The sequence below is a fragment of the Acipenser ruthenus genome, chromosome 1 (genome assembly GCF_902713425.1).
Source record: "Acipenser ruthenus chromosome 1, fAciRut3.2 maternal haplotype, whole genome shotgun sequence".
NCBI classification, from domain to species: Eukaryota; Metazoa; Chordata; class Actinopteri; order Acipenseriformes; family Acipenseridae; genus Acipenser; species Acipenser ruthenus.
The window spans coordinates 19658071-19670491 of NC_081189.1; the positions used below are offsets into that span (position 1 = coordinate 19658071).

At 38.0% G+C, this 12421-nt stretch overlaps 1 protein-coding gene across 7 annotated transcripts in view; it reads right to left on the bottom strand.

Moving 5' to 3' along the window:
* LOC117409269 (tyrosine-protein phosphatase non-receptor type 13) overlaps positions 1–12421 on the bottom strand; it is an 89628-nt gene that overhangs the window by 40800 nt on the left and 36407 nt on the right. For all 7 annotated transcript variants that reach the window (XM_059018773.1, XM_059018833.1, XM_059018790.1 and 4 more), the window contains exons 6-9: positions 11774–11867; positions 8781–9323; positions 3002–3097; positions 121–217 (exon numbers count right to left, since the gene is read on the bottom strand). In XM_059018773.1, coding sequence (XP_058874756.1) covers positions 121–217; positions 3002–3097; positions 8781–9323; positions 11774–11867 — 830 coding nt within the window. The remainder of the gene's footprint in view (positions 1–120; positions 218–3001; positions 3098–8780; positions 9324–11773; positions 11868–12421) is intronic.

Here is a 12421-nt window from a genome sequence, read left to right on the forward strand (position 1 = left end):
CTTAACATCTGTCAGCAGTTGTGGGTGAAAATAAATATCTGTTGCAAAACAGTCTAGATGAGACTGGTAGATCCAAATAATAAAACTCATGCAGCCGCCACCAAAAAGATGCCTTCCTACCTGTGTCTGAGAGATACATGACTCGCCAGGGATACGACATCATGATCAGCAAGGACTGCCTGAGAGCTATACCTTCGATTATCTTCAAGTCTCCTCACTGTCAAAGCAAGCAAAATCACATCCAGCTGAAAACACTGCACTCAGGCTGCTCTTCATGAGCTCACAGATCAACAACATGCATGCATGCATGATCAGAAGTCATCTACTAACCTGCAATCATCTAGCACACAAAATACAGTACGATTCTATAATATTCTGAAAAAAAAGCTTTAGTCTAAAATAGCACAAGCCTAGTGGTATCACATGGTTTTATGTTTCATACAAAATCTTGTTTGAAGCTTTAGTTTAAAATTTGTAAGAGACCAACTTTTACACAGCATAATTGATTAATGAGATCGGATCATTTCTGAAAGATTATTTTCCTCAGATAAAATATTTTGCTGGTGTGAATAGTATAACGTATCATCAGGCTGTAGTATAAGTCAATGTGTAAATGGTAAACTTTTTTTCTCTCATTATATATTGTTCTCCTACAAAATGTTCATTAAACATTAAAAAAACCAAACAATTAAAAAGCTGAAACAGTTTGCAAGTATTACAGTCAACAAGTATTTACACAAAATGTTTTACAAATTCCCTATATGTACTTTGTTGCCCAAATAATATAACACAGTATAAACCAAAGTAATAAAATGTATTTCTAATTTAGTGTTCCCGTCCCCCTGTCCCGTCCCGTACCGTCCCCCCTCCCCCTTAATGAAGTCTGATATTAAAACTGGTGGCAAGCTATAGCAGCTTTCGACAAAAAATGTAATATAAAACAGCCAATATGATGACTCCTAGTGAGTCAGCAAAATATCCTGCAAATTCAGCTTTTAGCAACTCATGGCTGTCATATGTCGTAAATGTAATTTTGAGAGGGAACAAACCACTTGCTTTTGCAATTTTGTAAAGAGTTACCAAGATACAGTATGGCATTTCTATGAACTATTCCAAGGATGGATTTAGTAACAGGATAGAAACTGCAACATACGACATTTTACTTTAAAACAGTAGTGTAGTCTGATTTTAAAGCCAAAAACTGCAAGTTGCCAATGCTGACCTGTACTATTTATTATGTACTATTCATACTATTCACACAAAACGGTTACAATGGGTAGAGATGATGCAAACAAAATAAAATAATCATTCAATCTACAGGACAGTTATAAAAATGACCATGACTCCAAACCAGCACAGAAAGTAATGAGAAATACTGGTATCCCATACAACACTACTATACCAGGAAGCAAGAAAAAAAAACACACTGCTACAAAGCCGCTGGTGAAATATAAAATCAAGTGAGACTCAACAGATTTGACCACATGATTTAATTAACATTTCAGTTGGACTGCCAAACCACAAACTGTTTACATTATTTAGCAATGCACAGCTCAGTATATTAGTGAAACTAACAAATCAGAGGCCACTAGATTTGCACAATACAAGTATGATTACATAAGAACATTAGAACGCGAGGAGCGATTCTGCCTCAACACGACAAGGCAGCCCATTCCATCGCTCTGTTCGAAATCTTCACTTAATTTCCAACTGTGTCCTTGGTCCTGGTTTCTGTACTGCGCTCAACGTAGTGGTTAAGGTTGTATGCGGTATAAATTGTTTTAGATTTCCTGGGTGGCCATTTGAAAATTTGAAAACAGGAGTCCAAGCACGGAGCCTTGCGGCATTGTGAACATTTCGACACCAGACCTTCTCCAGTCTCACTCTAATCAACATTTCAAACAGCTCTTAACCCTTTGCAGACGGCCCACTACAGTAGAACTTAAATCGACGATGTAATTGCATACAATGCGGTGACAAGAGTGTGGTTTTTTTTTCTCCAAATTAGCATAAAGGCTTTAGTCAGTCTTAAGACAATCAACCAAAACGCAGTTGTCATTTATTTTTTAGCACAAAGTACAAAGCTTACCAGAAACCTAAAAAGAAATGAATATAATATCAACTGCAGAGAAACATCAGGGATGACACACAAATCAAAAACACATTTCACTAAAGCCCCAAACCACTAAATATCATTTTTTTAATGCAGTGCAGCATTTCACTATCGATGGTTGCAATTACCGTGTACCACGGCTTCAAAAAGAACAGCAATTGACAGCACAATTTACATTCTGTGAATATAACCATTTCCAATCTCAGTTTACTCTACAGGGCTCCATGCAGCAGAGTGCAACCAGTTTGCTATATTGTAACCAGTTTTTAGTGTCAACACTGACCTTTGGGCAACATTCCTTTCTAATCCATAGATTTCCATCAAGTATCCAATACACTTTTATTATTGCAGGTACTGTAGTGAAGCAGTTTATTCCTGCCCACGCATACAAGTTCCTGTGAAACACACGCTGCTGGGCTTCATTAAACACTTTTCCTAATTAGGAATGCCGAATTGTTTTTCCTCTCCCCGCAGCAATTCACCACATGGCTCAGTCCCGAGGGTTCAGTGGGCGCCCTCTGATTCCATGACCAAGCTAGCTTTCTTTTTTCACCCAGGAACTTGAGAATGGATGTCAGCAAGCTACCGACCCCTGAGCTCACTGGGTGCCTGGCCAGTAGGGTTCGCTGTAACACGATGAGGAGAAACAGTCCCTGGTGGGTTGTGCCACCCTAACCCACGGGAGCGCCAGAGCCAATGCGACGCTCCCTTCGGAGTCTCCAGTGAAGACCGGCCTACTTCGTACAGCCAGGACGTGAACCTGTGCTGTATGACTCACCCTGCACACAACGCGGCTGCACTTCCTCCAGGTGAGCTACTCGGGGACCCCAGTCAGCAAAAGCTTTTAATCACAGCTCTGGCATTGCTTGAAACATAAATAAGTACTACCTTGTCTGTAATCTGGATCAGAAGAAATTACAGATGGGCTTTCACTGGAAGTGCTGTATGCATCACTATGGTACCGTCGATGAACTTTTAGAGGATCTGAAAAATAAACAAATATAGTTATTTACATACATTTAAAACAAACCAAAAGGGACACATTTGGCAGCTGTGTCACTGTAATAGCAACTATTTATGTCACAAGAACCCTATGATGCCGTGACTAGGATGTGCAGTATCTCGGTTTTCCACTGTTACCATTGTCATAAATATTTAATTGTGCTGCCACTGCTGCAGCAGCCGCCATGAGTGTCCTAGTAAATTAGATGCTAAATCTAAGAGGCTTGAGAGACGTAATAAACACAGTAGGGCAATCCTATGCTGGGAGGTGCTGTTAGGCAAACATCTTTTGATACCGGGATGGTCCTCCCCACCTGGGTCATCAAAAAGTCTGTGTTCCACTAATCATGCCTGACAGATATATACCAGGAGTAGGCCACACGTTTAGCTTTATTTGAAAGGCTTCACAGAATACAATGCAGAGTTTCTGATATGCAATTACAACCAAGAGTGCTTCAGTGCTGTCACTGGTTAACGAAGCAGCAACAACAGCAGCAACAACAACAACAACAACAACAACCACCACCTCCCAAGGACAGCACTAACATACGATAAAGAGTATTCCACTCCACTTGAATGAAAAGGCGGCCTAGTGCTGAATAGCAAGGCAGCCCCACTTTGCCTACAGTGTGCTACGGAACAGCACTGTATGGAACCGTAATTATTAAAGACCACTTAAAGCACTACATCTGCTACATAAAACTTACCCTTGAATGTCAGGAATTATCGTACTTTAAGGACATACATAATACAACTATTTTAGAGAACCTAATAACGTTCGGAGCAGAATGTCCTAAAAGGAGGAGTTCATGGTTTATTCTCCTGATGTAGTTATGTTCCATGTCCTTCTAGGGCTGCAACGAAGGGTACATTTTGACCTTCGATGGTTTGAAAGACATTACCGAAGGAATGATCGAATCTTCGATGGTACTAATTTGCATAGTTTACTGGTGACGTCACCATAGCTACTTGCTTATTTTTGATTGAAAATGCTATTATTTTACAGGTAATCTGTAAAAACTGAATAAAACACATTCACATGTAGTTAAAAATATGTTATATAGAACAGTAATCATGTTTTTGGGTCATTCCATGCTAATTCAACCAATGCCCCTGTCTGTCTCAGATTAAAATTATTAGTGTTAGTGTATATTTTGTATGTTTCAAACATATTGTACTATAGCACTTCTCAGTCTTACACTGTCTTGTACACTAGGTATTCAGTACATATTTTACTGAAGCATTACAACCACTATAGGTTGTAAAATATTAGAAAGGCAGGAAAAATGCACACTAGAAAATAGAATTAAGACGACATCTTCTTACTTTACATAATAATCATTCATAAAACATCTTTAAACTGAAGTGCATGACTGAACATATGCACAGAAACTCTTTTGTTGTGATTTTTTTTTTAAATGCAATGCATTAGCAAGAACTAATTAACCACTTCAATTGACCCACACAGTACAGAAGCATAAAGATTTCCATTAGGCACCTTTTAAATCTCCATTGCGGTTAATCTGAGCCACAGTGCTGAAGCAGATTTCTGATGGCTGTCATAAGCCTGATTCACACAGGACTAAAAATCACCACATAAAACAGGTGGTTTCTGAATTTTTACCAACATCGGTGAAATTTAGTCCTGTGCGAGCCGTCCATTTCTTTTCATCCCAGAAAATTCTCAGAGGTGCTCCATTTTTTTTACAGGACATCGGGACCATCTGTAAAATGTCAAACTCTGGCGTCCTGTGTCTTTTTACTCCCATACAAAATCGACCATGTCAGTGTTACGTTACAATTGATAAAGCATTTCCAGGGCATTTGCCTCAAGCAATACCAAACTGTACAATAAACCATAATATAATATTAAAATTGAGATTCTGCAGGTCAGTAAAAACACAACGACTGGGCATAACCAAATTGGGTATCGGGGGGGGGGGGGGGGAATACAAAACACAAGAAAAAGAAAATGGATGCTTTGAAGGGTGCATCCAATAAAGACCTTTTGGATGACAGTCAGGTATGATCCAGCAAACTGCTGATTTTGAACACATTTTGAACCTCTAGGTCTACATTTATGTTCAAACTATTTTATCATCAAACTATTTTAATACTGTTCATTTTAAAATACTAATTTTATCAATAGCAACAGGACTTCTTTAAGACAACTCTTACTATATATTATGTATTTATTTATTGTTTAAACAAAAGGTCTTAACAATTAAACATGGATTTATTGCTTAATGCCCCTTCCAAGTGCATCTCAAAAGGAATCTTATAGGTGAAGCAAACCCAAATTAAAAAGGACCAAGCTATTCTTTTGCATGAAAGGGAAATAGAAAATCTGATATTACCTACAACAAATTAATGGAAAGATTCACTGTAGAACCTCTCTCCATACCCACTAAGGTGCAACTTAAATGTTGCTCAGAAGCACTATAGTTTCCTCTGATCATCTAGGACCTGCAGCGTTCTCCTCTGATCATCTAGGACCTGGAGTGTTCTCCTCTGATCATCTAGGACCTGGAGTGTTCTACTCTGATCATCTAGGACCTGGAGTGTTCTACTCTGGTTATAAAAGAAAAGCTTATAAAGATCAGTCATGGTGTTATTATTCATTGGTGGTATCCTCTCCTGAGATGGAGAACATCTTTAAATCATCATAAAAGAAAAGATCTGCCAGCCCTGTTTCTCTAAAAAGCTTACTGACAAGTTGCATCACATTCTTGTGCTTTGTCTCATTCATTTTTTTAGGCAATTGTTTTTAAAACATAGTTGCAACTGCTTTGATGACTGGTTCAAATTTATAGTGCTTCGTTTTAAAATACTTTGTCATTCAGTTAGTTCTTGGTAATGCAGTAGTAATGAATTTTACATTATGGTAATGTTAATCAAGCCTAAATTGCATTAGCAGCACTAGGCTTTCATCTGCAATGCAAAGAAAACAGGTTATGTTTGCTGTCTCATCTGAACTTACACTTCATAGAGGACCAGGCCAACATATTAACCATTTCTGCCTTCCCAACTTGTGCATACACTACAGTGCTATATATAAAGTGTAGAAGTATATTTTATATATTTTGATAGCATTATATAACTCCACACTTTCAAAATTGGATGCTCTCTTAAATCTACTAACCTCCTTCTTACAATTGGAGCTCATCTATGTTATTAATTATTTGAAGGCTTGTTATTCTATGAATACAATTGGCTGAAATCCTGATGAAGCACTGATCCTTGATCCAAATATAAAAACAAAACAAAGGGTGCCTGAGTATTGGTATGCAAAATAAAAACTACTACTGGTGGGCAAAAGCCAAGGAGGAAATAAGGATTTCTGCAGACATTTCTGCCTTTGAGGAAATCCCTGTGGAGAAGAAATATTTCAGCTTTATCCACAGGTATTTCCTGAGGAAGGCCTACCCAGCAGAAACATTATGCACTGCCTTCTCACTTGTATTTAGTTTTTCAGAGGTATTGAATTTACAATTCAACTAAAAAGATACAGCTTATCCTTTGCACAAAGCAAATCATAAAGCTGTACTTGCATTACTTTTATGTGTGTTTTGTTCAATGACATTTCCTCTTACTGTTATTTTAAACTCCTTTCTGGTCTCAGGTTAACAAGTACTTGCGGTGCAACCCCCACCCCACCCTCCCAACCCCAAAAAACCAACCTTGGATTATTTTGGCATGGACTGAGAGACTGAGAAAGCACAATAACAACTGTTTTCGGAATGCTGTTTTGTAAATGACCAAACACTGTATTAGAATGTTTTGTTTTGCACTCGTTTACATTGATTTTCTTTGTATAGTATACTTTCAGTACTGTACTTTGGTGTTTTAGACACCGTGATGTACTTGACAATATTAAATTTATAATGCCCCGACGTTCATAAAACAACTGCAATGTTGTATAACGACTCCCTCCAAGATGCAATATTTTCACATATCCAATGGACCTCTCGAACCAATTAAATCAGATATGACAGGTTCCAAGTAACTGTTGATGATGTATTATTAACCCTATGGTATTACTTCTTGGAAGTAGTCCCTGTGTGTCTTAGATTGCTAAAAAATAACAGTTGTGGGTCTGGTCTATACCACATGAGGATGCATATTAGTATTTCAGACAATGCACTTGGCTACATATCTTACAACTATATCTTACTAAATGTTTGAATAAAAGAGGAACAACATCTAAAAGAGAGAATAAATCCATAATGGTTTCCTTCAAAATAAATTCCACGTTATGGAATACAAACAGTGTCTAAATGTAAATGACTTTCCACTGCAACTTCTCAAATATGGAACTGATCAGATATGGCCACTATAGAAACAAAAGACAGAGTAAAATAAATAGCCAAAGACAAGTCTATTTTCTGCTGAAAACATGGAGATGAATGAATCTGTGCAATTCAGGCTGGTTTGAGTTGGGGTAATAAGTACACTATAAAGTCCAGAACCGAGTCATAAACCATACCTTTAGAGCTCTAAGCTAGTTCCACTTTCCCTTTGAAAGCAATTTAAAATCATACGTGTACCTTGACTTGAAAAAGGCCATTGTATCTATAATGGGAGGCCCACAAATCAGCTGCTCATAGTAGTAACATTCTTTTTTATCCCCAGTATGGTAAAGTAATATATTATGGATCAGTCAGGAAAGGACAATATCTAATAGTGCGTTATTTAAAAAATATCTAAAAGCTAATAAAATTAACTCTGTTTGTCTAGGTCTGACTCAGCGAGATAGTGGGCATTTGTTGCAGGTAACTGTATTATTCTGCTTGCCATTATTGCCTTCACATTGTTTTCATACTGTATACACTTTCTTTTAAAATACTGGTAAATATAAAATATAATATAGAATTTGACTTGGAGCGGTAAGGAACTCAATAAAAATGTTGTTATAGCTGTCATATGACATCTGTCTAGTTTTGTGTAACAGTACTATCAGATTGTTGATCAATTAAATAATAAAAAAAACACAACTTCTTTAAACCTTTCTGAGATAGAGATATCTCAAATTACTTAACCCCAAACACACTTCATATGCTACAATGTTTATTGTAGCTTTATCATGAAAACCCAGACACACTAGGTGTGCAATACAACTTCTCCTCAGAGCTCCCCCACCAAGGACACACTTCATCTGTACCACCACCTGAAGCTACATGACAGTATGCCAAGCACTGGCAAGCCCAGCAATGTTTGGAATTCCATTATCCTCCGCACATGACTCCAATTACTGGTCGTCATAAACCTCTGCCGTACAGAGCACTCTCTCAGCAATGACTGAAATGCAAGTATATTTCTGGGTTTCTAATCTTACAATGACCAGCACCCTGTTTGTTCTGGTTTACACAGGAAACAGCAGCAGATTTCTCTGTAGCAGTGGTTTCTCAGTATCCACTATGCTCCAGTACCAAAAAGTCATCAAGTGGCACTTCATGTTTTATGATTACTGCACTATAAATTATATTTAAAGTCATTCAAAAACTATTAGTTTAAACAAGAGGTTTTGCAGAAAAAGATGTAATTTCTTGCCCAAAATATTTCCTGGATTAGTCCAGCGGTATTCCACTTATCTACATTTGAACATGACATTATTTCTCATGGAAAATGAATAATGCAGTACATCTGAGATAATAAACAAACTCACCATCGACATCCATGGCTTCTCTAAGCATGTGTAGCTTTTTTTGCCGGTCTTTAATCCTGTCATAGGCGTTTGACAAAGCGGAGCAGACTGACAGTTCTGACAGGTGATGGGCTTTCTGAGCACCCAGGGTGCCAGTAACCCCTCCATAATCTGAATGCCTGGCCTCCTTGGCTCTGGAGGCAGACTTGGGCCTGACTGTGACTCTGTCATCCATCCCGGCATGTCTGACGACCGCTGGGTCAGGGTAATCCAAGTCCATGGAGGAGGCCCAGTGTTTTTTACTGTATCCATAATCCCCATTGTGGTAAAGTGGCCTCTTGTCCATCCTGTCCAGTTTACCTCCCCGCTGGTGGCACTCATCCACCATGTCCTCGTGCCCGGAATTATAATCAGAGGATGTGCAAGGAGGACAGTCTTCCTCCTCCCTCAGTTTGTTGCCGATAGCCAGGAACCCCATGGACTTACTGAGACCTCGGTTCAGGGAGGCCTGCTCGTGAAACCGAGCTTTGTACTTCTCCATTGCGTTCGGGGTTGTGCTTCTTCCTGCATATTCAATAATACACAAAAAACAATAACATTAGGAAATGGGGAACAAATCACAATCATGAACAGTATTGTGGTTATTTTATATACACAGTTTTGGATTATTTTACCAATGTGTCCATTTAATATTCCCAATTTCAATACAATGACTTAAAAATTCTTAACTGCTTCTAGCATGCTGATGTTTACTTTATACTGTATGGACAATACCATGTGCAACACACAGACACACACACACACACACACAGACACACACACACACAGATACACACAGACACACACACACAGACACACTGCAATGTATCTGTGCTGTTACTTTTTCAATCTATTCCTAGCTATCCATCGTGGGCACAGCAGGTAACCCGTGAAGGAAAAAAAAATGTTCAGCTCAGGACAGATTTATCCACTTCCCCGTTTAAGAACATTTCAGTGAACATAAAAAACAATGACAAACATCACGATACAGCTAGACATGGGAGGTCATTAACTACAACAAAGAATCCTAGAGGGTGTGAAGAGGAATGTCATATCGGATTGAAATGGATCTGTAACACTGAAAAGTCCAGAGGTTAAAACAATGTAACAGTGACAGTTAATGTTCATTGGACACCACTTGTACTGGAACTTTATTGAGAGAATCATAGAATACAGCAGTGTATCAACTGCAAAGACGGTCTGAAAACATGTGGTCTATCGTTAATATGACCAGAGGATAAAAAAAAAAGAGAAAAAAAAATGTTAGTTAGTTTTTTTTTTCTTTTTTTTTTTACTGGACCTAAACAAGACTCAGTAATGTAAATGTCCAGATGGTATCTGTGTGCAGTGTTTAGCACACACATTGTTTCAGCCTGTATACAAAGCCTTTTACTGGCAGTCTGCAGTTCTGAATGAAGTTAATCTTCCCCAGAGCTGTGTGCAAGCCTGCAGTGTTGAAGTTGCACAACAGAAAAGAACAACCACAAGCCATTCTTTGAGCTTCTTTTATTCAGGGTGCAATTGCAGAATAACTACTGCTGATAACCGGTAATTATTTCATTTGAATAACTACTTTTTTGTCATGTTAGGACGCTAAAGAATCTTGTGAATACTTTCCACCACCACCTTTTTTTAACCCAATACTGTAACCAGTTCTTCAGAACATTTGTTTGGAACAAAGTAATCTAATAGGAGGATTATTTCCTGTTTAGATTCACTTTGTATCAGTTTCTGTCTCAGTCATCTCAACCTGGTGAGCCACTGAAACAGAGAATGCAGCAAAGTGAATCTAAACAAGAAGAAAACCATAGTTAAGATAATGCTGATATTTCAAGTCTCTACCAAGGTGCTCTTTAAAACACCTCCCACCGATATATTTCAAGTTTTATATTATTTTATTGTAAATCTCTGATTATCTTTTCATTCTAGTTAAAAACAATGCAATTTAAACCCATACAACAAAGCTTGTTTTCCCCTTCAGTACACTTCTATATGAAGCTCTGTGGGTGTGGCTTTGTGAGCAATATGGTAATCAAAAAGTGGGATTTGGAGCCTTAAGGAATTTCATGGACAAAACCCCTTTAGGTCAACAACTTATACACCAAAAGCATTTTTCATGAGGTTGACTCGGAACCTCAACAAACACTATTATGGTTGTATGTTCAAGGATACCATGTGTTGTGAATTTTTTAAATTGCTTTGATTTTGTGAGTTCACATGGCCAAGATATGGCGCCACCATGGTGGTTTCATTCAATGCAGACTAAACAGACAGGTTGATTCTTGTGCCTTCCCACTCCAATGCCAGAGGAGTCCATTTTCATTTCACAAACATACTTAATGATCACCTCTGGGATGTTCTCCTGGTTTTCTTTTGGCTGACAGTCACGCAGTTTAGTGTGCACAAACCTGTCAACACCTGAGACTCAGACAGAGGCAGATTCATTTCCTATTTCAGTTTAGCTTCATGAGAGATGACTCATCTGAATTAAATCATATTTTCAATTCAGCACAACACACTGCATTTCTGCTACCATTAGACAAAAACTGAAATACATAAAACCGCATTTAGAAATGTAGAAACTGGAGTCTAATGAAAAGGTTGAAAATGTAATGGCAGCAATGTAATGGAAATACTCAACCTTCAGTTTAGGGCGATCAAAAGGTCACTTTTACATATACATTATTTATATATATATATATATATATATATATATATATATATATATATATATATATACCAACACACCCCCCAACAGGTGAAAAGTCTATTACTTTAAACAACAGATATTTACAATTTTGGAAGAGCAGTCACCCCCTCTGTCAATTACAAGGGAATCACAAACCCAATTTGTAGGCTGCCAAAATTGAAAGTTTTAAATACACTTTGCTGCTTACTACTGCTACTGTACTAAATCAAAGTACAGTCTTGTTCAAGAGATCTTTTAAAAGAAATAAATCAATAATCCAAGTTACCTGAAGGCAGCCCTTTCCCTCTCAAACGCTCTCGAATCTCTCTGCTCCGGTCTGGCAGGGCCTCCTTGTCACCGCTTGATAACAGGCCATCCAGCTGTGCAATAGAAGAGAAACAGTCATCCATGATCATGCTGTTCTGAAGGTGTGCAACTTTAGGCAAATGGGTTTTAATCGGGATCCTGAGAATATAAAAACCAGCACACCTGCCTTTGCACCAGTTTCACACACCTATAATTAGTGTTCTGCATTTTTGGTTTTTATCTTTAAAAAAATATCCCAGGAATTTTTTGGTTTATTTTACATATATTAAAATAGCGATAAAAAATAGGTAAAAAATTGTTTTTAATTGAAACATCTGTAAAAATCAGGGGGGGAATCTGAGTTTACACATTTCATTTTACATGTGGAATATGATGTGTAGCAGTTCTGGTTTATGATCAAGTTTAATGTCCCTGGCATGTATGATGAAGCAGAACCTGCAAGTCGAGGCCATATTTTCCCAAGTTAGACGGTAATAGTATCTGCAGAAGGTAGGAACATGACATCAGGACAAAACAAGCCAGGTTTATTTGCTTTGAAATCATAAAAAGAAAAAAAAAAAAAAAAGGACAGAACTGGACAGTCCAAGCCATCGGGAGACGCGTCAGA